Below are 26,332 nucleotides of genomic sequence, written 5' to 3' on the forward strand. Positions count from 1 at the left end.
CAACATGAAAAAAAATATATACATCGAAGAATGAATCCCGGATTGGTGGAGTGGTGAATTTGAACGAAAAGCGATCCTCGAAAATCCGCGAAAACGCTGCAGTGTTTCCGCCAATCAAAATCCACTTCTCTCCTTTTTACCGCTTCTCGTGATCAAAGCCCAATAACAATCATAGCATTTCTTAACACAGGAAACCATTACACGCCTCTTCTTCAAACAAGACTTGTGAAAGGTCTCTTTATCCCATGTAAAAGACATCATTTTCGTTATCGAATTCCGCCCTTTTTTTTTTATTCGCATTTCCTTGTGTACCCCAATCGGCACCACAAAACCACCCGAGGCACAATCCCATTTCACGCGCGTCCGCTTGCTAATGGATCCCCGCAGTAAAACGATGCCACTGTGTTGGGTGGGAAAAAAGGGTGCACGAAAAAAAAGGCACCACCACTCCGAGACCGGACCGAGCGTTTTGTGGGAAAACGTGTGTCTAAAAATCGATGCCAAATTGCGGCGCTGGTCGAGCGGTGGCTTTGCCGCACCGGAAAGTGGTATCGTTTGCGAACAAGCCCACCGATGGGGGGATGGGTTTTCCCCCCCATTTCGAGCCGAGAAAAAAACGACAAAAAATCATAGCACCCACAGAGAAAAGCCACACACACACACAAAAGCTTTATCGAATTAATCCCTCCCGGATGGCTTACCAGAAGTGGCCGAGTTAGATACACCTTGACGAAGTGGAATCGTTTTCGGAAATTTGTGGCGAAAAAGGATGCGTATTTGTTGGCCTCATTTTTCTTCCATCCCCCTTTTTTTGGTAGCCATTTACCTATCGCGTGACGGTGAGCTGTCACAACGCTGTGTTCGAACGTCCCGTGGTGTGTGTGTGTGTTTGCCCGCGACAAATAGTTAAACGTCTCATGCTGGATGGTCGAAAAGGACTCTGCCAAATAACGCTTGTCTTTGCGCAAACGAACTGCTCCAACGGCTCCGTTCGTAAATTAACCGCGGAACGTTTCGATTCGATTTATTCCCATTTTCTGCAGGTGTGTTAAGTGAGCTTTTAGTACGTGTGTGTGTGTGTTCTTGTGCAAGTGCAGTGAATTTGCCGCCAAAAGTATCCGAGTAACCGAGTGAACCCCAACGGAAGCAAATAAGCATTCCTTACCCGCGCATCCTGCGGGTCGGTGGCCTACCCCCATTCGGTTCGGGCCCTTGCGTGCCTCGTGTGCGTGTGCATGTGCGCGTGCTAGTGTCGCTCGTGTGCTGAATGCTGAAAATGTCCTCCATATCCGCCCAGGGAGTGGTTGAGCGTGCCTCGGCCGAACTATCGAAACGCATCAACGGCCTTGGGCTGCGGTCGAAGCACCACCACGGTAGCGGTGGTGGCAAGTCCGGCGAGAAAGCGAGCGTGATGGAGCGTGTCACGAATGTCCTGTGCGGGGGCAGCTCCAGCAGTTCCTCCAGCAACGCCAACAACAACAGCACCACCGGGCCCACCATACAGACGGCGGGTCAATCGCAATCGGGTGGTGGAGCAGGCTCCGCAGGGATGGGTGGTGGTCACCACGCACCCGAGAAACCCTCCCGGGTGTCTAACCCTTCGGGTGCTGGCAGTGGTGGCGGTGGTAAGGGTGGTGGGGCGTCCGTGATGCTTGGCGCCGGTGGTGGAGGAAAATCCCAATCGAACACACCACAGTCACTGCGGAAGATCGGACAGCACCATCAGATGGGTGGTGGCCATCACCACCTCGGTGGAGCTGGTGGAAAAATGGGACAGTCACAGCTGGCTCTACCGCAGATCGTCACGATTGAACAGCTGCTGCAGGACGAGCGCTTCCTGGCACGGTTCTTCCTGTACTTCACGTCGTACGAACGGTGCACGCTGGCGCAGGTGTGTCAGAAGTGGCGCGATCTGTTGTACCGAAGTCCACGCTACTGGAGTGGGTTGGTGCCAGTGTTGCAGTGCCGTGAACTTCGCCAGACGACCAATCAGGATCGGGTGAAGCTGTACAATTCGCTCATTCGGCGCAGTTTCCATGCGGTCTGTTTGATGGGTGCGACGGATGAGGACGCGCTTGATTTGGTGCATTCGTTCCCGCTCGCCTCAAAGCACGTCCATTCGCTGAGCTTGAGGTGCTCCTCCATCAGTGACCGAGGGCTGGAGGCGTTGTTGGATCACTTACAGGTAAGGTTTTCAAGCTAACGCTCATTATTGACTGATTTCAGAGGGTTCAAGTGTGCTAGAAATGTTTCTATTTCCGATCATATTTCTTCAAGCTTCACAATGTGAACTTCATGTATATCTCCGTTACTAACGGTTAGAAATTCGGATCCTTGTTATCCTTGTTGCAGAAAAATTCAATAGCAAGGGAATAGATTTATTTCCCTTTTTCAACTGCCGCTCGATTCGTCCTGAAAGGTGTCAATCTTCCTTTTATACGAAGGCACATTCTTAGGGTGTTTGATAAGGGTTTCAACGACGGGTCCTTCAATCCTGCTTAATCAACAGTCAACAGCAGACAAATTTCAATGGAGCTCAATGTTTATATCTCGAACAAGGAAAACGTTCGCTTCCACATGTTTTGTAAGCAGAGCGAAAATAGAAGTGGTGCTTAATGACGATTTTGTGACGATATGTTTCCCTAACTGGTTAGCATATATCCTTGTCCAAACATATTTGCAACTTCCCGAAGAGCTCCTTAAAGCTCGTTCAATATTAACACTACAGCGGTCGATAGTCCAAAAATAGAAGCAAATCGTAAAACCAAAAATACACCAAGAATATTGCCACATCCTTCCACTCAGTCATCATTCACGGCCCATTAAAGTTTGATGCATATGACCGTAGGCAGAAACGTATCATCTACAGTTATGCTAGAGGCCTGGTGGCTTGAAACAGGCTTAAAACTGCATTCAACATTAAAAATGTACACGTGATTGAATTCTCTCGCGAGACATGCGAGGTGCCATAATAATCACAATTTTATGAACTTAAGGAAACCAAACGAGCAACAAAAATGGCATTCTTCCCGCCTGGATGGCCCGTTCGTTTGACACCAAACTACCTGTTCCAGCGAACGCCTTTGCCCGTGGGCTATGGGTGGGGTGAGATCGTAAAAGTTTGAGCAAATGTATTTTCACACACGTCGCCCGCACGTCTTGGACCGCGTGGGACATTTTCCACGAGGTCCAGAGCCCGAAAAGTGGCTGCAAGAAAATGTGTGCTGTGAGCAGGTGACAAAACGAGAAGCACCCGACAGCAGGGAAAACAATCCGCAAAGTACAAACATTCCTGGAAAAGCAGCGTGTACGCGGTCAACCGATGGAGGCGCCTGGTGGCGCGTAGAAAAAAAAACTCTGTGGTTCGGGACGTATTATCTATTTCTTGCGCACGATTAGGCCCCGTGTATTGGTGTGTTTTGTCTTCACCGGTACGATGTCATGCTCTGCCTAACAGCTTGCCCACTTTATTCTCACATCCACGTGTACCTTTTCTGCCCGCTGAGCTGAAACGCTAAGAAAGCACCCAGAAGCGTAAAGCCTTCGCACGTAGAGTTATTTCTTTTCCGCTTTCCGGTTTCGCACCGTCGCTCCGTTGGGTCTTGTTTCTGGTGCGGAACAACCGACCGGTTGAACGGATTTACGATGAGATCACCAGCATCCCCGGGAGCGAGGAATATGGACGGGAGAAAACACACACATTCCAGGTCGCAGCATCGGCCAGCAGTAACATCGTACGGTGACCCAATTCTTCGCAAATGCCACAACACCGACCTGCTGATGGTTTTTTTTGTGTTTTTGGCAAGCCCCGATGTGACCTGGCGAGTTGCTTTGGCTTTCGTTTAATGGAGCGGCACTCAATTTATGGCCGTCTTGAGCCCTTTTGTGGGCTCCCATTTCCCAATGGATGGCGGCGCCACCGGAAGCCACCGGTGCCAGGTCAAAGAGCACCGTGCACCGCTTCCGGATTATCGGTTTTCGCGGAAAAACATGCGCCAGTTTTGGGGGAAAGTTTTACCGCACGCGGCTTAGAAGGGAACCGCTGCGAAAGTGCCCCCCCCCCCCCGAGTGTGGGGTGGATACGAAAGTTATGCGTCTTTCGATCATGATTTATTATTTACTCCTTCACTCTGCTTGTGGGATTGATGTGGGGCAGATTTTTGTGGTGTTTTTTTTCTGCGCCCGTTTGTTATTTGGAACGATTGTTTGCTCCGTAAATAACCATACCTGATGTGGTGGTGAAGATCAGTTACATTGTATGCTTCGTTACAAGCACCCAAGTGCTTCAGGAGCCTCGCGGAAACCACGGAACCGAGCTCTAGAAGCGAGGCACGAGAGTGAGAAAAAAAAACGTATAAAATCAGACATCCTCGAAGCGAGCACTAAATAAAACTGTCGTCTTTATTGTTCGGCCTGGCTTTGGGGCCGTTGCCATTTTTCGCCTGCCGAGTGCGCCCGAAATGTGTCTCGACTTTTGGCAAACCATCAAGCAGGCAAACAAATGAACAACCACCGTGCCAGCAAACACCACGACCTGACCCGGCTGTTGAGGCTGCAGCGGTGGCAGCCGGCGAATCTGTTGATTGGAAACCGTTTGCGCCTCAAATCGGGGTGCGGTTTGGGTGTTGGGCGTAAAATGTGGGATCGCAAAATCGAAAACAAAATAAATAAAGCCATCCGATACCGGTACGGGTCCGGGTGACAGCAGCCGCTCAGCGGCGTCAGATTGGAGTGATCGACGTTCGGTTGACATCGGCAGCGACAGGATGGGGATAATTATGACAGAGAATACCACCAGAAGTTCTTGTCGTTTGTCAGGGCCATTTTGTTTCGTGTGGTAGCTGCCAGTGAAGTGCTGCACTCGGGATTTTTGCTTGTGACTAATTTGAAATAATCCACTTCCGACCTCTCAATCAATCATGAGTCCTTTGAATTCAGTTGCAGGAAAACAGCTATTTTTCTAAGATTTTTAACATTAACATTTTGCTGCGAGGTCCTTGTGCATTTTCTTTGCTAATGTATGAGTACACTTGTAAGATCAAGATTTAGTTGCTGCTCGTGATCTACGATCGAAAATTAGATTTATTGATTAATTCAAAGGTGTTTTGTGCTATTTCATATTTAATTGAGCACTAATCAATATTGCTTCTTGGAGTAGTACTTAGTAGAAAAATCTAGCGTAGAATAAAACATACTCATAACTAAACGTTGTATGACAGATAACTTGTTGGATAAAAAAGCTCTCACTAATTTACGATAGTGATTGTACTATTAATTTTGTAAGAAACCATTTTCTATTCAAACCTATTTTTGTTGGGTTATGATATAAGCTAAATTAATTGAACAATCATTTTTGCCATTTTTATTGCTTCTACTTGCATCTATCGTCTGCCTTCGCAATTTGCTTTTTATTTGCATCTGTATTTATGCACCCTTGAATGATTATTTCCAGCACAAAAACAGCCCCCTTGAGCCCGGCGAAGAAGTGCAGCGAAAGGAATTGCAGTTAGCCTCGCCAGACTCTCGATCAATTAGGATAAGCGATTCTGGTTTTGTTAGATTCATCTTAATTTTTTTTTCTCGAACTCCTACGCGAAGAAAACTCCCTCCGACTCCGTATTGATTTTTCCCATTCCACGAAAGCCATTGCGCTCGTGGGTGAAGCCATTCGTAATGGATTGCTTTATTTTCGGTGAAGTAACATTGGAGTAGGGACGGCAACTATCGCGACGCCCGCCGGCAGATACGCTGTTATAGGGCGGATTTTTTTTCTTTTCCCCACTTTTTTGGCATCCTGCGGCCTGCGCCCGTCATTGTGCAAGCGAAGAGAATTGTCTTCAACCTAGCGCGTCGCTAGTTGACGCCAGTCTGCCTGCCAAGGGAAGCTGTTAACTTTTGGGCTGATGCGCGTGAAGCAAAGCGCAGTGCTAGCCTGGGAATTGTTCTCTAGAAATTATGCATAGCTCGCGACCGGCACCCGACTTCGGGCTGCCTCGTTTATGCTATTAAGCATCCTCCTGCGCTTATGTGAATGGAGCGCGTTCATTTGTGATTTTTTAAAAGCATCACGATTTGGAGGGAATGGAAATATTATTAAATGAAAAAGGACAGCTCCAACCAAAAACATTTTCGTACATTTCTGCGCATTCCTAAAAGGAATGCAGACATTTCTACCGGTACGATTTCATCATATAAATTCCAGCGAAGTTATAGTTTTTTATTTATTTTGCCAGCAAGATTGATGTTTCATGCTTCTGCTATTTGACGTTGGACGCTTATGACGCGTTCAACCGTAGCAACCGTTGGACCGGTTTTGGACCAGTTTCGGTACGAGCATTGGAATCCGTGTCGAAAAATCGCTCGGATGCGTTATATTTAGTTGGTCTGTTGAAGTTGTCTGTGAGAATTTACTGCCCACACTTTCGTGCCGGTTTTTTTACATTCATAGGAATTGATTTTATCCGAACGATAAATCGGAGTCACCTTTTTTCTCGATGGGAGGGTTTGAGTATTATCGTTGTTTATCGGTTGAGCATTCTTGGATTTTCCAACAAAAGTAAACGCTTCGAATTGATATCGCCGATTTAACTTCAAAACGAAAAAATAATCTCTCCCACCTAAGAGTTATGTTTGCTAAACATACACGTTCATCAGGAGATCAAAAGAACGCAATAACTATTCGGATAAGATGAAACCACAAAAAAAAACCAAGAATATCGGAAAGCCAAACATTTCCAACGCTGATATATGTGATGCACCAAAAATTCAAGGCAACATACACAGATGCCGTTCGGTTCTTGGAACATGAGCATCCACATCGTGCCTGAAGCGATGGCAAGATTAATCTTTATTTTCTTTTTTTTTTCAATCCATTTTGATATTTTACCAACAAAACCAGTTCCGTAATCATTGCCGCAGGCAATGGCACCAACAGACCTACATGCATAGGTTCAGTACAATACTGGTAGTCTGCAGTGGAAAAAAGGATCGTGACACAAACAGAAAATAAAATAGAGTACTTCCCCATATCTGTTTCTGAAAAGGCATTGCGTTGCAAGTGGGTCATTTTTGGGCACGAAATTGGTATTATTGTTTGCAGATAAACTATTTTGTTTTTCAAAATATATATTCATACTTGTGTTTTTGATACTTTAGCGTGATATTTTTAATACTTTTTAAAATTATGCTTATGCTCTCACAAAACATATCAATATTATTTTTTTAATGTGAAAAACTTCCTCGATTCGTAACTTGAGTATACTTTCGGACGAATCCGAGCCAAAATATCATAAATCCCATTCGGACGCGATGATTGTCATCGAATTCCAATTTTGAAACTCAACTCCAACGACACTCTGCTTCCGTCATTGGGCTTATATCCCAATTTAGCTAAAGTTGTTTTGAAATTACTGGCACTTTGTTTGGTTATAATTAGATTGCGCCTGACGTTGGCTGATTGCGCAGGCGAAACGCAGCGACCAGCTTCATTAGTACGGCTGGCTCGTGTCACCTCACTGGTGCAGAAACCGTCGAATGATTTTGTTTGAAAAATGGAAGAGCATACAGTAAAAATAACTGACTCTGGTAATTGGGATGCGTGGATGCATGTGATAAAGGAATATGGACACAGAAAATTCGTATTAACCATTATAAAATACTACTCACAACACTTACAGGGTTGCATAACTATGGAATTTCGAGTTATTCATGGAACCGTACAGTTCCAATTATACTTTAGCAAATATGTTGCATAAAAATATAAACATTCTATACATTTTTCACTTTCAATCATACCGTACTTACGATTTTTAACAATATTGCTCTAACAAATGCGTTCATTTGCCTTTTGAAGGCACAAGAAAAACATTACACAACTCCTGACGCACTCTCCGTTCCAGCCGTGGCATTAATAATTTCCGTTCGAAATTTCCGCCGTCAATTTCCTCTCGCTGAGCGACCAAAAATACCTGCCACTCCCAGCGCGTAATTCGCCGTATCCAATTTGTCACGAGCAGAGTATTTTTGTAGCCAAGGTACGCTTCTAAACAGGCATCATCTGGACTCGCCCTAGCTCCGTTCGTCACCGTTCGTCACCGGTCCGATTTGGGAGCGTAAATTAGATTTCCTTCCCACATCAGCATCCGTTTCCGGAGCCAGACCGGGGCGCTTTTGTTTTTCTTTCGCTTCGTCAAAACCTGGTGTGAGACCGCTCGATTCACACGTTTTTCTCATGCACATCAAACAAGCGACTTTCATTTGGCGCTTTTCACAAATTTTCCAACCCACGTGTGAATATATGACGGATTCGCAATGATGTGAAACGTACGAACGACACACAGGTGTGAAAAGTAATATGCCTTATATCTTCATTAGTTTTCACAATCTGAAAGATTTCCGGAGACGAATTGGATGATTTTTTGGATTAATACAAAGCACCCCCTTAGCTTGTGGATAGTGTGGAAGAAAACCCAATCTAGAAAATGGATTACATTCGCTGGTCTCAAGAGTGCCAAGAGTTTACAATTCTCTGTGGTTCTCTTAAGCAACCTACCAATTAATAACCCCAGGCAGGCTTTTTCTACATCCTTCGGTAACATGCATCCTCGTTAGCACGGTAACGAGCTCGCGTTGCCTAACGACGGGACAGCGGACGCAAATCCGGACCCCCAGCTTAAAGGCATCATTTTTCATCGGTCGCCCACTTGGAAACGGATTCGACGAAGAAAGAAGAAAAAAGGGACACCACCGAAGGTACAATCACCATTCATCTTGTTATTCTCCGAAGGCTTGACCATTCCTGGGGCCGTTTTCATCATTTTCCCTGGCCGCACTTTTCCCAGAGACACTTTCACCCGGAGGTTGTCAACGATTGGCGGCGTTTTACAGCATGCTGTCACGGCGACCCGATCACTTCTTGAGGACGCGCCGAGATTTCGAGGGAAAATTAACATACAACCAGTCGGTACGGGCCACGTGCCTCAATCCGAGCCGACGACGTCTGGTTGACGTGCATGCGAAATGCCGATCTCTCGTATTCTGGTGCAGTGAGTGGTTGAACGGATTTGTGGCGACTATTGTTTCATGAATTTAACATCGACGTCGATGGTTTCGCTTCGCATTTGCATATTATGATATTCGCTGGCCTACCCAACGGGAGGCTTTCCCTGATGGTTCGGTTGGCGGGAGTTTTCCGAGCAGCAGGACCACAGTGTAGTTTGCGTCGGCATCGGCGCAAGATATTATGCGGAAATGGTTTACATGACTTAACACCGCAATCACTGCCACAATATTTTACCATAACGTTTACTGCGGCGAGTTTTCCATCCGTATTGTGTACATATCGTAATGAGGAATTTTATTTTAGCATTCTAACCCGTTTGCTGGAAACGGTTTTTGTAATGTCCCTTTTCGCAATGTTACAGAATTGTATCTGTTTAAAACATGCATGTCAACCACTTGTTTTAAAAAGCATAAATGAAGCGTATGTTTCAAGGCATCAAAGTACTAAATGTCGAGTTGAGGTTCAAAATGTTTCTTCAAAAGTACATCTACCTGCTAATATCCCTAGCGTACATTAAACCAATTGGGTGACTTTTATGACTCTTCAGCCTTTTTGAAGTTATTTTTAGAACGAAACACAACTACTAACATCACATCAAACAGCAAACTCAGGTGCTTCAAAGTCGATTCGATTTCCTCCACCATCGCATGAACAGGACGTAGAAAGGACTAGCACACCTTTCTCCTTCTAGTTGGTTCACTTTTATTATCGCGTTCATATGCACCGCACAACTGAAACGAATATTCACGGTTCGCTTCGAAGCTCGTGATCCGTAAAATCGATTCCCAAAGGTGCACATCGGAAGCGAGGAACGCAAATATGAGCCCCCGAACCCCGAAACGTTCGACGTTTGCGAGATGGTGTTGTTTCTCCACCTGACCGTTTTGCTGCCGATGTTAAGCTCCAATTTTCTTCGGGCTCCTACAAGTTTTTGGATCGGAGCCTAAATACATGGTACCATTCACGTCCTTCCAACGGTAACGTGTCCTTTTTGGTGGCCGTAGGCAGAAACTTGGCATACATTTTTTCGATACTCACGACGACGGCAATGGAATTTTTTTAGCCGATAAAATCATCTTTTCGATAAAGAGTTCATGCTCATAGATATGTCTTCAAAATTACCTACTCGATAGTACTTGGCGCAGGGCAGTACCATTGTCAGTCGCCTGAATTGTCAGCGGTATGACAACTGGAGCATCTACCTTAGTATCGTTATTCAATCGAGTATCGATAAAATATGCTGCAAATGAATGTTAACAGACGTTGTTGTGCACGTGTGTGTACCTCTTACCTGATGAAGCTACCAAAAACGTTCCAATCAGGATGTTCCGGGGATGGGATAACATGTTGATAAGACGCCGAAGAAAGGACACGTGCCTTCATCGTAGGCAGGTGAATGTCAGCAGCACAAAGGCAAACATCAAAGCATTACGCTCATCCGTTTTGTGAGCTTGAAACTCGTCTAGCGCCACCAAAGAGCTCTTGAGGAAGATGAGAATTAATTCTACCTTCAACTCCACTCCTTCACCGAAACGTGCCCCTTTTGCGGTATGTTTCTGTGTGTAGTTCGTGTGGAGTATTTTATTTTCTTGTTGTTTTTCATCCCACCCGGTGAGGTGCGGGCACTCACCATAAATTCTGAGGGATGCTTTTGTGTTCGCAGCTCTGCGGAGACAATTTGGGCAAACGGCTCCGAAACCAGCCAGACAGTCTGGCAGACGGCAAAATGGACAACAAACGGGACCGAGCTCGAACGCAACGACTCACATTGCGCTTTTCTTCTGCCTGGATACGACGAAACGCACCGTGTGCCCGCCAGACATCCCGAAAGGATCCGGCCCGGTGGAGACTGGCGGGCGCCTAGAATTTTTCGAATCGCTTCCAGTTTGGTTCTGTTTTTGTTCTCTCGCCCTTTTGCAAGCAACACTTTTCCTCATTCGTCAGCTTCCAAACAGGGTCGGGCTTATGCACGGTTTTCGGTTTTGCGTTTGCGAAAGCAAACCAACCGGAAGCCGGGCCGCACAAAGCGTCAGCACGAAATCGATGACGGCAGCTTGATTTGATTGCAGTTCTCCGTTCACAGGAAGCTTTTGCCATTCAGCTCCGGTGTGGTCGGTGCATTCGATTCTGCCCGGCTAGGTTAGGGGGTTATTGATTTCTCACAGGTCGCACAATAAATTCGACAGCTCAGCGACGGGTTGTGAAGCTTTTTATATTTGTTTTTTTTTTTTAACTGCCATCCTCCATAAACGAGGTTGCTATGGACTTCGCATGTGAAATTGGATATTGCTGGCGTTAAGACCTAGCAGCGTCGAAAATAGCATTATTCAGTGGGTTGGGAAACACTCGACCGATGTGCGTAACCAAAGAGACCGGCTTGTGCGTTGGTGGGCCTAATGTGTTAGAGGTAACGCAATATATACATTTTTTACAATTTTGAGGAAACCTTCGTGACCGAAATTTATGAGTCGTCACACATTCGGACTTCCCGCGGAGCCAAACTGGCCGCACATAAATGATTGTGTCAAGAGTTAGGAAAGGAAGCGGAAAAATCCATCATACCGACTAAAAAGCACATATATATGTCAGCATCGTGGTCATCGTTCATTGTTGGGCACAATTTAATGCCGTGTTTTGTAGGAAGCCCCCTCTCCCGACACTCCAAACAGCTTATCTTCGGCCACCCCGTCATCGTACGGTTGCGATGATTGATGATGGCGTTTTCGAAAGGGGCCCACATCTCCGTCACTGTCACCTATCGGTTGCATAATCCGCTCTCTCCGCTTGTTGAACGCAAGGCAGGATCATTTTATCATCGGCTCAAAAACACCACCCAATGGTGCAGGTGGTGTGAACTGTTACAGTTAATTTGCATGCTGAAATCGGGCAGGCAACAGATATGGTTTTTGCGTACATTGTTTTGCCCTACAGATGACTTGGCAGATGCTGGTCGCGAAAATGGCATTTTGTTTGGCACGCCGTGAAAGCGATGCCGACGTTCGTTAGCATTCACGACGAATGTTTGTAGGTGAAGTTTTCTTTGCGGGTGACTCGTGGATGTTTGAGAAGAAACAACGAGGATCGTGCAAAGAGTGCCATGAAAGAATGTTCCTACAAACATGACAGTGAGCTTTAAGTGCCGTTGTTCGTATGAGTAAAGCCTTTTCTACCAGCTGGAAGGACTTCTGTTCTATAGATGGAAGGACGATTAGTTGTTTTATCAACTTCATGACATGAGCATCATAAAAAACCATATTCTTTCAGTAAACCTAAAGGAGTGTTAAAACAAATTATCAAACTTTTTTCCGACTCACTTGTGTCTAACAATGTATCATTAATTCAGGAAACGAACCTCACGACTAGCCTTTAATTACCACTCGGGCGATTCTCGACATTTCCGATACAAGAACGCGTGCCAAGTCGTCGTGCTTTACTTCCGTTCCCACTCGAGCACGAGACAATTCACTTCCACGGCCACTCGAGTCAGTTATGTGCTCCCATTCTTCGTTAGCTGAATCGCGGCGAGGCTTACGCATGGAATTTCCATTTTCTAGATAAGACGCCACATATTTTGTTACATACCATTGCATATCTGGTTCACAGCGTACAGCATTAATCCTACTGCAGTGTTTGTACAGAATCCAGTAACTTTCAACGCTTCAACTCAGCGTCATTAAAATGTATAATAAGTTACATGCGTTTGGTTAACCGAGTCAGCCCGGGATAAGGCTCACAACGGCTGTTAGGAGGAAATGCCTTTCAGCTCACAAACAACTATATAAACCTAAACACGGCCTGGCCGTCCTTTAATAAATAATAACATGCGTTAGGTCGATTTTTTTTACCGCTATCGAGCAAAAGATAATGATTTTATCAATTTTACATAAAGCTTTAATACTAATTATACACCATGTAGTGCCATGCTTCATTGCATTCCATTTCAAATGTATCCAACTAACCGACGATGGAACATTTATGTTTAAGACTCATGACTATGTGCCTCACATATTGTAAAATGGTCAGAAGTCACGAATAGGCCTCCATTTTTGGTATGCTTTATGGTTATCATTATCATTACTTTGAAGTGTTTAAAAGTATAGATTGCAAAGTGTTATAAATTCCAAAAATCCGTTGTGTAACGTACAATTTGTTGCTGGTCCAGTTACAGCTAGACTCCGTACGCCTAAGGGCAAACAGTGATTTAATTTTTACCAGATGTTTACCAGATGGCAATCTAGAACAATCCGGCCCATTCATTGGTGTAGCCAAACCTCAGTCACATCAATCGTAAGGGTCCCATAGCCTTCCGCGGTAGATGACATGCAACAGAGCAGTAAGAAAATATCGATAAATGATTGCAGCATGTTTAAACCACTCTGGTCTCTTCTACTTTACTGACTCTTTCGTGTACATTTAGCGACATGCCCATTTTTTGTGAAACAAAAAATCTCTTGCACGAAAACTTATCTTGCACTTGTTTGCATCTTTCACTTGATACAACTTCTATTTTTTCCTATGTCGTCTCGCCACCAAGTCTACCGTTCCCGGGTGCATTGAACGATGAATATTTAATCATCACTGCTACGGTGAGGTAATATGCAGTTTCTGCGTTCCTTTCAACTCCCACCCTTGGGTGAACCGATTTCCGAGCAGAACGTTGTCGTAATGGTACTCCGGCATGCAGGAAGCTCACTTATGTGCGTAAGAAATGCGGCAGGCTTCGCCGATGTCGAAGAAATGGGGCCAAGGGTCGATAAAAAATTTAACAAATAATTTCCATCGCTGTATAGCCGGTGTCGGTTCCACACGGATGAGGGGAATCTGCTTTATTTAGCATTCTGGATTCTTTTGATGGCTGAGGGTGGGTGTTTTCGTTTTCGAAACATCAAATGTAAATGCGTGGCCTATTTTGTTCGTGTGTTATCCATTTAAAAAAAAATTTTGTTGAGGACTTAACAGTTATAGACTTATGGTATGTTTGTATATGAAGTTTATTAGCCACTGAACTGATTCAAGTTTTCAAATAATACAACGAAGCCTTACTTCTGCCGTAAGCCTCATTGGAAGTGTGCTTTTCCGTTGGTATATTGTTACCAATGCATCGGTAGTGTTACATTTTATTCCTTTGTCCTGGATTCGGATCGATTTCTCATACATATGTGATGACGATAAGCCCGTGCCTAATAACATTCGTAGCTTTCTTTGCCATATGCCCATATACGATCTAATTACTGTTACATGAAAGTTGACGCAAGGCTTCTTTATGCAAGTTTATTGCAACTCTAATTTTTTTCTTCTCACTCGTGCAGCGATCATTCAAAGAATTGTGCTAACGTTGCTACATTCAGCTAGGGAAAAGCGCATAGCTCGCCTAGCCAAACAAGCCTGGTAGTCCACGAAACGAGCAAATACTCCTCGACTGAAGGGCATTATTCTCCAATAACATTCCAGCGTACGGCTCGGAAAAGCAAAACAAACTCATCGCCTCGTCCTGCTCCAGCTGACGCCCGAGCAAGGTCTCGAGAACCCGCCAGTTCCACCGTAATTTAATCGATCTGGCTAATGATAGCTATTTTTAGTGCGCTTAACTGCGCCCGTCCTCTCTGGTGATACCGTTTTCTTCATGGCGCTCAGCCGTAGAAAGGACGGCTCAGCAAGGACCTGCTGATTCGTCCGTAAGCAAATGCTCGTTGACATCGCTGTCAGTCACCGGTTTAATGCTGAAAGCAGAGCCAGCAACAGCATAAGCGAGTGGGGAACTGATTAGACCTCTGCTATGTTTAATGTAATTTGACTTATTAAAGCAGCAAACTTTAACACAGCGCCATTATTCCTCACCTTGGGCCCAGGGATCGAACGTACGATGGCTAAACGGAGGGATGGTCCATTTTGATTTAAATTTGCATTCCATAAGCTAAAAAAAACAGTATCATCCTCAATGAACCGCCAATGGCACGCCTGGTTCACGGGCAAGCAGCTTATAATTAAAAGTGAGCTTAATGTGACTTGTGATTGAATCTTTTTTACACCCCTCTTGGAGGTATTAAATCAACTTTAAACGATTAAGTCATCAACAATTACCCTTTGGGATGATGGGATGTGGCAATGGGCAATGCGGCGTCCTTCGGGCTACTTCTTTTGCATTTTTGTATTCCTCTGCGTTATTTATCATGCAATTACTAGCTAAAAATTAAATTGTACTGACAAAAACGACGTTATGCTGTAAAAAAAACATTCACTAGAAATTTATAAAGTTTCCTTGTCGTTAAAGCGGCATTTACATTGATAAAGTCCTTAAAATTGTCCAGTCCCTGGACCAGATTTTCGTTATACTTTTCCTTCTAGACTACGAAGTTTGTCGCTTCTATGGTTCCGGGTCGATCGATAGTTCGATTGCAGGAACCATACCGTGGTGCGGATTTTTTTGACGATTCTCTGGTACCAAAACATGCAACCGTTTGGGGTGGTGTTTGTTGTTCTCTGAGCCCTTTGTCCTTCATCACCCGTTCATGCCTGCACAGCCATCTAACCGGCCAGAACGTTTCTACTGCGCCGCTGCATTTTCCCGACGGATGCACCTGCAGCATGTGCATGTGTTTTAATTTCCGAGCTTTTGCGTCCGCTAGATGCACCTGAGGCAAGTGCGCACTTCATGGGTGTAAGCCCATTTTGAGGCGTGCTCGAGTAGGACGTTCTTTTGTTTCGGTTCTCATGCTTCTGCAATCTCTGCCTTTTGGTGCATGAAAAAAAAACAGGATACCACACTTCACCACGTCCCGACAATGCGCTAGTCTTGAAATGTGAGATCTCCTCAGCAAACACAAACAATATACCTGAACATGGCCTTGGGGAACATACCATACAGGAAGAAGACCATACAACGGATCCTGTGATAATGGACACACCTGCGATAAGCACAAGGGGGGGGGAGATTCATCTACAGATTTTGCATGCTTGCTTGTTATAGCATGCTGGCAACATCAACAAATTTTCCTCCCTTGACAAACGTCAGCAATTTGCCAACATATCTGAGACGCTGGATGCAATAAGTCGAGAGACTCTAAAAGTTGAGTTCTTGTCGAAAATAAGCAAATTACCAGCTATAACATAATACAACGTTCCTTTTGTAAGCCATCTAGACATTTTTGCCCGTTTTATGAAAGCACCGCTCATCCAGCGTCACCAGTACTGCAACCGCAAACCATACTGTTCCGGAGATGAACCTTCCGGTGGGACGAATTACAGGTTAATTTTACTATCTCTTCATGAATCCAGGCCTTGCGTGTAATCAATAACCATACCTTTTCTAACGTTTCGGCATGCTTGTTGATAATCAGAACCACGCACGAATAAGAGTAACACAAACTTGTTTTTATTGTCATCTTATAACATACATTTTGAATATATTGAAAACTTATTAATTTAAAGTTTCCTTGAATTTGAGGATAAAAAGAAATTAAAATTGAAAATAATGACGATTTAGATGATTACAGATTGCGCTTTCTGAGCTGGGAGATACGGTGCTTCTCATCTTCGTAGAACTGGCGTTTTTCTGCGGCAGTTTTGTGAGTGGCTTTGCGGATCACAGCATGCGTTTCACAGTATGCAACTGGGTTGTACGGCTTGGCATTCATATCATCCCAATTCTCGTCATCATTACCAGTTTGAGACGGTTGGTAGTCGTCTGGCTTGCCCTTCGTTCCGTTAATAGCAGCGTCAAGCGCCAAATCAGACATGTTGCCATTCGTCGAGGTAACATACTGATACGTCTCCATCATTGCTCGGTCCGGACAATTTTTCATGTGGAATGCCAACTCCTGTTCCGGGACGCAGTGGGTTCGGTTGAACAAACATATGGCGATTTTTGCATTTCGATGTTGTCGTCGACATTTTATTAAATGTGACGGCATGCCTGTAACACTAATATGATGCGAGATGTTGTAAGGGCATATTAGAACTTTTCCGAAGTTTGGAACATTCAACGAGGCCATATTGGTATAGTTTTGTAATCCTGGAGATTTTGAACCAAAAAGATGTTTGCTCTGATTTTGTTTAACAATTTCGAACGAACAACAATTACGACTATTGCGCACTATGGACGGAAAATAACTAAGTCATTTTCCTTATTTTGACATTTGATTCGTTTGACATTTCTTAGCCAGGGCTCCTGCACCATCTCAATAAAACATTTGAAACTTGAGAAAATAATCAGAAAATCATTGTTTTCTATAATTCTATATGCTCATATAATGCACTGTTTATAATAGAAGTAAAATAAAATTAGTCATTTTTATGCATAATTTATTTATCAACTTTGGTTGAACACGTGATTGGATTTGGAAAACATATTTTTGTTGGCGATCTGCTTTTATCTAAATGTGCTCTTTTTTAAATACGTAAAATAATCATTGCTTTTTTCATTTAAAAAAAGTTGTATTTTTACTAACATTGAATATTATGCAAATAATTTTCTTAGAACTGAAGGGGTATCTCACCCCTCATCTATTAAACGTTCATGGAATATGCGCAGAAGCACTGCAGTGTTGTTGGCACACTTTTACAGGGCTCGTAACCTATGTTTAAGCTTATGCTCGAATCATTTTTTCTTCATAATGCTTATTGTGTTCTATAATAAATATTTAGATTATGACAAACTAAATTCATTTAATTTAAAATTCATTTATTTAATTTTGATTATAGTTTCATGAATTTAATTTTAGAACAGAGGCAGGATAAATGTGATATTAAAAATGGTATTTGAGTATTGTAACTTTGGCACTTAACTAAAAGTTTTTTTTTGTTTTAGAGATTAAAAATTTTTATTATTTACTCCAACATATAATATCAATTAATCTCAATATTGATTTATGTTGTAACATTTTTTTTTTCAAAATATTTTGAATCTCAGAAGTACAGAAAATCTGTCTCACTTAAATTTAGTCATCCAGAAAGCTGTTTAAATAGCAATATCTAACAACAAACGAACAATTCTTAGCATGTGTTGGCTGTGACTAAAAATAAATAAAAGTTCTTGCAACTACGCCGTTTTCACAAATTAATTGCTTTAAATGTTCTAGTCCGTTACCTTCTCACTTTACAGGCAATTATGCCATTGTTAACGGCCTTTACATTAGCGCTTTACAAAAAAATCACATACCAGGGATGGTACTGTCTCGTGTTACTAGCAATTTCCTCACCGTGAAGTTCACTGCATGAGTATCACCACCCTCTGTGGGAAATAGTGCCCAGTCCTCTATTAGTATGACCAAACCAAAAGGACAGAAGGATGCTTAGGTCTCAGTTGGTGTGGCAGACTTCGCAACCATCGTTCTTGCCATCTATCTTTGCACCGATGCGGATGGTGTTTCAAATGGACCAGAATTGTATGGAATGGGAAAAGGCTTTTCTGCGGAATGCGACAAAGTGGGACATTACACGACACACTGCAGTTTGTGTGTTGCAAGTTTTATGAAATTGCTCCTACAGGAAACGGAAACGAACGGAGCACGCAGAACATGGTGAATGCCTTAGCCCTTACGATGACCGCGAAGCCGACGGTTGCGTGAAAACACGCTTTGTCTTTCACAACTACGTGAGAAAAAAACAGAATAGAAAGGAATCGACAATGGGTTCTACATTGTCCAGCCGCATCCGGTGGTCCTACCATTGTTCCGGTCGGAGCTAAATTGGCTACGTTCCAGAAAATAGCCTATTCGTCGGCTGGAAAATATGCAAGAAGATCTCGTTTGAGGTACATAAACAAAATTAATGTTTGAATGAAGCGTGCTGCCGAGCTTCGTTCTGCGTTCCATGTTTGAAGAAATTTCATTACGCTCGGCAAATCGATTTCCCCTGCCGAAAGATTCTGCAGAAGTAAGTTAAGAAAACGATTCGCAAAAAAAAATGGCGGCATATTTACACAACCAAACCATTCATATGCTCATCTGTGCAGCAAACTTTCTCATTCTTCTCATCAAATTTAACAGTGATGAAATCTTGCGAACGATATCGAATCAATTTAATCTAGTGAAGTCTTAGCAACGATAGCTCGAAGGTAATTTTGAAACATACAAAAACAAGCAAAGATAAAACACAGAGCAGCTTGTTTGATGCTGATTGGCGAATGCCATGCTCCAAGTAAGACTAATTACATTGAATATACATCCGTTTCCTTCCGGAGTATGCTCCTCAAGTTAACTAATTCAGTACAGCCTACATATTTCTCGTCTGATGTACCAAACAACTCGACCAAAGAATGCGTCGCATATGGCCAAGATTATCTTTCATCGCGTCGTCATAACCTTCAAAGGCACCTTAAATAATGGTAGCTACACTAAATAGTGCCACATCACACATATGGACGATCGTTTTCTGCGTGTCACTGCTGCACGCTTGTGTACATTATATTTTCACGGTCATTTCAATTGCCAGCTGGCGCCATTTTGCTTCGAAAGCTTGCTCCTAGCTGGAACGCTCGGCTTGATTGTGTACGAAATGGCATCCGGTTATTTCGGACGTGCTTTTCTGCGTGTCACACCATCAAGGATAATTGACCATGTAAAAGAACTATAGCTCTAGAGACGAATGGTTGCCTATTTTCCGGCAGCTAAAATCATGGACAAGGAGCTTTTTTATTGTTTGTGTCTTGGCAAATTCATTTCACTTTTCTCTTTGGAAGGACAGGTTTTACGTGTTTCTAAAATGGCAACTCTGTTGATAACCTCTGTCCACGGCTGCCAATCGATGTCGGCACTCCTTCAAGACGCCTCTGGTTGCTCATAGCTCCCTTGTGCAATCAATTAAACTAGTCCGAAAAATCATCAGCTAAATTGAAGTGACTTTTTGATGATTTTCCGTGAACTCTCAACTTTCCGATTGGAAATGCGAACTCGCTATTTTTGATCTTGAAATTCACCAAATCACCAAAGGTAGATGCGGGCTTCCGGAAAGGGAGAAGATTATTTTTCAGTTTCTCGACAATTTCCTGCTTCCTGGAAACCGACTTTCGTGCCCGTCTCTATTATCGGCGTGTATCATTTCGAACCGTACACGTGGCTGCACAAAAGTGGGCCAGGAGTAGCAGCTCGCCCGAGAAGCGATGGTGATTAAATGTTGGCGCTGGCTGTACCGAGTCAGCCCCAGCCAGCAGTGGGGAAGTTGTTTGGTGAAAAGTTGTACCACCTCATCCTGCCTACGGGGGCTGTGCGGTTTCCCGGTACCCCGTGCCGTTGCCGGGAAAACCATGCGGGCGTGTCTGCGTGGGAGGGCACAAGGTAATCAAATTAATAATGGTACTTTGAAGAAAGGTTTTCCCTTCACGGGTGCGCGAGGGTGGTGGCGTTAATTAGATGCTGCAGCGCGCTAATGAATTTATTGAAACCACCAACTCCTGAAACCGTGCCAGGTGAGTGGTAATTTCGGTTTTATCGGAGGCAGCTGATGCATGATTTATGCATTCGCTAGAGAGCATTTTCCCGAGCGATGACGTCTCACGTTCGCTGCTCGGATTTTATTTGAGCTGCCTATTTGCATAACGCGGCTTTGTCACGGCGCAGTGCGTTTGGCGGTGAATGTTTCATCGCCATTTCGTATGTTTGTTTTGAATTTCGCTTCTAAGCGTTCAGGCTTTTCCTGCCCCTTTTGGGTGATGGGAATGGAAAATTCGTGAATTAGCAATCATGAATAATTTAACCATTTTCGCTACGGTGCACGACTACGGTTGCCACGATCGCAGCATCTTGAAGTGAGTGTAGATGCTGTTTCCTGTTTTATTTAGCACCGAAAGACGAATCAGCTGATCGGATCAAGTATCGCTCGGTGTGTTATTTTTAAGTCGAAAAATCGGCACAAACACTTTTAGGTTCTCGCAGGAGAAGAGAAAATGGTTGTGAGCGGGAAGACGAGCACGTTTGTTGGGTGTGAATTGAACCCTAGACAACCTCCCGCACAGCAGCGTAAAAGTAGCCCACGACAACTTAAGCCGCACGACGCCAGTAGAACCATTTGTCGTTCTTTGGGTATGCGAAGAATTTACTCACGCACTCACGCTGGTGTGTGCAGCTTTAAGCAAGCAGGAAATGATGATGATTGCCAAGCTGTGTGTTAGATAATAAACTCGCCTCACACGCCAACTTCCTCTCTGCTAATTACGTTGTGTAATTTCTCTCCTCGATCCGTGTACTTCTTGGGGGAAATGACCTACCGGATATCACTAAAGCGTTGGTTGATTTCAGCGAGAGAAAAATACAAATAAACGCGCCAACATTCTCACGCATCGATCCGTATCGCATAGTAGACAAATGATCTTTGGTTCCGCGAAACTGTTGGAAAAAATTGACCTTGAAAAAAAAACACGAATTCGTCTGGCGTGGTAACATATTGCTCCAATCAGCGGGATTCTGTTTATGTGCAAGAGCTTCATTCATTTTCGGAACGACGCGAAAGCCGACGCACTGGTCGGTGGATTTTCTTCTCCACCATCGTCCTGTCGACAGCAGGCGACGTTTATGATGTTTAGTTTAGTGGGACAGCGTACTACCGTACTGGGTAAGGGTAGCCAGAGAAGCACGAGAGAAAAAAAAAACACAGCAAAACAAGCAAATCGATCAGGCTTGCTCCTGGCACTGCATTCGCAAACACGTCCAAGCACGGGGAGTCTCTGTTGTCCGCCACGTCACGTCGTGTTGACACTTAATTGCTTTCCCAGCTCACTCCTGACGACAGACTAGTAGTAGCAGCGATTTCCATCGTCCACCTGTGCATAACGCTCAGGGGCGGTAGCGAAACACAACGCGATAAGCTGGCTAATGGTACTGCTGCAAACGCAGGATTAAAACGATGATAATATACGGCATGTGGGATGTGTCAAATGGTAATGTTCTGTGAAATCGTTTCACGAGAAGATTGCTTCAAAATATCTCCTAAATCGCAATAACGATCGAGATTAGAGAGCAGTTAGAACTGATTTATCGCAGTGATGAATGTTTCATTCCGATTCTTCTGTGATAAATATTTTTATACCGATGAAGGTTCTTTTTAGACAACTTATTCTTTTTGAATTTTGGATCTGTGTAAAATTGATGTGAATAAAAAATTTATTATCACGTTTATGAGCACAATATGCTTTTTAAAACCTAAAAGCAACAACAAATGAATCAATGTTTATATAGCAGCAGCTGCTAGTAAAAATAAATGATCAATATAAAACAAACAATGTATAAGGACTCTGTTATGTTTTAAAAATCATGTACGATATGAAAATTATTGCTAGCAAAGGTATTGATTAATTTTTTTTACACCTCTCGTTATACCGATACTTTTCACGGTATTAGACTTATCGAGTTCGTACCCATGAAAAACAGATCTGCTGACGGGTTCAATGAAAATAAGAGCAATTCCCCTACCAGACAAACTGCAACAGTGAATACCAGAGGCGATAACGTTAATTATGGAGTAGCAAACGGAAGCGCCATCCCAAATAAATAAGCAGATGCAGAAGCAGTCCTGTGGCTCGTCCTTTTTACGATGTTTAAATTCACTCCGTCGGCAAATCTGCTGACAGCGACATAATGCCTCGCATTAATATGAACAAATTTTTGCCGAACAAAGCCAAAGGCAAATAATAAAAAATAAAGCAAAAAACCTTCCCCGCAAGCTGTACAGAGTGTGGGCAGAAACGAACGGAATTTATTATGAGCGGTATCCACTTTTTTGCAACTCGTAAAAAAAAGGCAAAACAAATGCGTTACTTAACAATTTGTGGCATGTTTAATATTCATTCGCTTGCTGCAGTCGGTCGGTTTATATTCGCTCCCACACCATCAAACTGAAGTCAAGCCGGACTGCGGGATAAGACGCGATAATCATACCACAATTCGTATCGATAGAATTTTGGCCTCGTGCAGCCGCAGGCCGAAATCCTGCTGCTCGGTGGATCCTCGTCGAAGCGGCCACGGATCGTCGCATAATTTCCCCCCCGGGCGCGCAACAATGGCTGCTGCAGCATTAATAACCATGAGGCATTAGCGGGCCATTTATAATCCGGCGACGGCTGGCGGCCGGTGAAAAATGTAAAAATGTAAATTACGACACAACGCTCTGCGAAAAGGTGCGCTGCCGGGCGGCTGAACGGGCGTTTATCGAGCAGATAGCCGGCAACACCTGTGCTAATGGTTGGCGATGGGAAGAGGCGAAACTTTGCTCCATAATTTTAAACACAAATCAGCCGCTCATTGCATGCGTCGGGAGCGCTTATTATAATTCAAACGGAGCTGTGTTGTTTAATTTTTTTACCCATCAAACGCTTCAGATCATCAGCCGTTGGTGGGACGTGATAGAATAACTTTCGATTTAATTATCCGAGTTGGATAAGGCATTTAGTTTGCGGTGCGTAGGGCACCGAGAACTTTGCCAACTGATCCTGCATGCGTTTCATGGTGTTTCAATTTGTCACACGAGCACCGAAAAAGGGTACAATCGGCTTCGTTGGGTACCGAAATTTAATTCATCGTAATCCACACCATCGAAAGCTCGATTGGTCTCGGCTAGCTTACGACAGCCCAATGCCAATTTGCGCTAATCTTTGGCTGACCTTTTCGGGCTGCCAACCGAAACTCTCCCGGACGTAATCCCATTTCGGCCCCGTTAGTGCACCCAGCTAAACCGCGAGTTTCCGTTCGTTCTTTCTTCTTCCACAGTCACTGTTCGAGCTGGAGCTGGCTGGCTGTAATGAGATTACCGAGGCCGGCCTGTGGGCCTGCCTGACGCCCCGGATAGTGTCCCTGTCGCTGGCGGACTGCATCAACGTGGCGGACGAGGCGGTCGGGGCCGTCGCACAACTGTTGCCTTCACTTTATGAATTTTCGCTGCAGGTAAGCTGGCCGGTTTTTTTTTTCACCCCGAGAACCGAAACTACCACCAGCGAATGTGTTTCCACTGGTGTATGCTTTATTTTCCACTCCTTTTTTTTTCATCATTCCATTAGGCCTACCACGTGACGGACGCAGCGTTAGGTTACTTCTCGCCGAAGCAAAGCCACAGCCTAAGCATTCTCCGGTTGCAGTCCTGCTGGGAGCTGACGAACCATGGCGTTGTCAATATCGGTGAGTTGTACGGGTCGGTCATCGATCGGTTTGGGAGGTTCGATTCTTTTTTTATTTCTCGTGCAAGGTGACAGAAAACTCTCCAAATCAGCTCGTTTCGAGCGAGGTTCCTTGCGTTCGTCTTCTCGAATAGGGTGACAGATTCTAACGGCGAACTTTCCTGGCCGTCCGTCTTGTACGTTAGCGTGCTTGGTAAGGATTATAAGAAATTTCTAGGAAAAAGCACGCACGTCCTATTGCGGATCGTGAAAACTTTTCCGGGGAAGGCGAGATTTTCGCTTCGTGAATATTTAACCGGAACGATTTTTCGTAGAGGAAGCAAACAGCTGTCGGAAAGACAAAAATGGTTGATCATCAAAACTAACGATTTTTAGTTGTACATTCTGAAAATACCAGTATGGCTTTAAATATGAGTGAAATAATTTCCCTAAAAGCATACTTTTTGAGTGCTATGAAATGTAAAACGATAACTGGATCAATATGTGCCATATCACTCATATGTGAGACTTTCATTTTACCCAAGAGAAGCAGTAAAAATACCTCTCATCAAACATGTCCATTTCTGGGTCATAAAAAGGAAGCAAACACACATGTCGGAGAAAAAAAATGGAACCGACACCATGATTGAAAGGCTCCTGTTTACCTACATTATCCCATAGAGTCGTATTCCATTTCACTTCTTTGTCGATGATAGTTTTTTTTTTCGTGTACGATTACTCGGAATAATGAAAACAGAGGTACCATCTTTAAGCTAATCGATATTGACCCACCAGTGTGTCACCAGGCTGGCTCATTCGTACGACAGAAGCTTTCTATTGCCGTCGTTAACAAACATTTGCTCGACATTAGTGTGCTATTTCGTGTTCGGGTCCATATTGTCCATACCGGTATCAAGGGGCAGCTAAATAGACGGCCGGAAATCACTTTCGGACTAGCAACATTCTTGTGATGACCTCCATCGTCGTTTTCTCCCTTCACACCACGCGCCTAATTCCGGTTGTTTCTTGTTTCATTCCCAAAAAAAAAAAACAAACCAGTACACTCGCTGCCGCACTTGACCGTGCTGTCGCTGTCCGGCTGCAGTAAGGTGACGGACGACGGCGTGGAGCTGATTGCGGAAAACCTGCAGAAGCTGAGGGCTCTCGATCTGTCCTGGTGCCCCCGGATAACGGATGCCGCCCTCGAGTACATTGCCTGTGATCTGAACCAGCTGGAGGAGCTGACGCTCGATCGGTAAGTTTCGGCACTCGTTCTCTTTTGTTCGGTTTAACGCATCGGGGGAGCGTAATGGAGCCGCCCGGTACCGAAATGGAGGCGCCTGGTTGCTGGTGGGTGAATCGTGCGAACATGTACGAAATTTTGTGTGCTGCGAACGGGGGGGCTTCATTAAAAGGTTTTTTTTATTTGGTATCTCTTTTTTTTCTCGGTTGGAATGCGCTAAGTACTCTCCGAATGTCAGTAATGACAGCTCAGGGTCCTGTAAGGGCGTCATATTTAACCGTTCCCTTATCTTTATGATGGTACTTTGCGAAGACCGATCCATTACCCGTGAAAGTTAACCTTCAAAAAAGATGTACTAAGTGTGATTACTCAGAATGATATAAACAACGGAACATTGGACCTATAAAACACTCTATTTTTGCAAATTGTGAAATTATAACATAACTTTTAATTTTTTAAATTTGTTTATTAAGAATAGTTTTCATACTGTTTCTTAATGTTGTTAAAACAACCCAATCTTTTAAATTGGTGTTATTTGATATTCATTCCACGATATCTCCTGTGTATTTGAATACTTTCTTTTTTCATCCGCGTCTCACCTTCGATTCGATTTTTCACTTCGCACCGCATAATAGCATAAATAAACGAATGGAAAATAATTTCCTCACGTTCGTACACTCTCATTTGACTATTTTACTGAATCGCGAGCCACAATCAATAATGAACCCTGCAAAGTTTGCTTCGAAAATTGTCAGATAAATTTAGTAACAATATTCCCGTAACGTTGATTAAATTCCTGAACGGCTTGATTGATATGCCATTAAATCACGACGTGCTTAAGAAATAAATGATAGCTAAAGTGTTCTATAATAGCATTTTATCTATTATCTTGCAATTCAAACGAATACTGCAACTGAAAACCGATCGAACTGTTTTATAACAACGCACT

The 26,332-nt window shown here is 43.8% G+C and overlaps 2 protein-coding genes across 2 annotated transcripts in view; one reads left to right on the forward strand and one right to left on the reverse strand.

The window, feature by feature from the left end:
* Positions 1-1,267: 1,267 nt before the first annotated feature.
* The window catches only part of LOC128720120 (F-box/LRR-repeat protein 16), a 31,573-nt gene continuing 6,508 nt past the window's right edge, over positions 1,268-26,332 (forward strand). The window contains exons 1-4 of the mRNA XM_053813765.1: positions 1,268-2,185; positions 23,758-23,931; positions 24,045-24,162; positions 25,200-25,395. Coding sequence (XP_053669740.1) covers positions 1,268-2,185; positions 23,758-23,931; positions 24,045-24,162; positions 25,200-25,395 — 1,406 coding nt within the window. The remainder of the gene's footprint in view (positions 2,186-23,757; positions 23,932-24,044; positions 24,163-25,199; positions 25,396-26,332) is intronic.
* LOC128720131 (gametocyte-specific factor 1 homolog) lies at positions 16,416-17,119 on the reverse strand. The gene has a single exon (XM_053813776.1). The coding sequence runs from the start codon at positions 17,050-17,052 to the stop codon at positions 16,549-16,551; it is 504 nt and encodes a 167-aa protein (XP_053669751.1). The 5' UTR covers positions 17,053-17,119; the 3' UTR covers positions 16,416-16,548.

The sequence above is a fragment of the Anopheles nili genome, chromosome 2, assembly GCF_943737925.1.
Source record: "Anopheles nili chromosome 2, idAnoNiliSN_F5_01, whole genome shotgun sequence".
NCBI lineage: Eukaryota > Metazoa > Arthropoda > Insecta > Diptera > Culicidae > Anopheles > Anopheles nili.

Bases quoted from the DNA above. Each gene is read 5' to 3' on its own strand.
- LOC128720131 (XM_053813776.1), bottom strand. From the start codon at position 17,052: ATGGCCTCGTTGAATGTTCCAAACTTCGGAAAAGTTCTAATATGCCCT.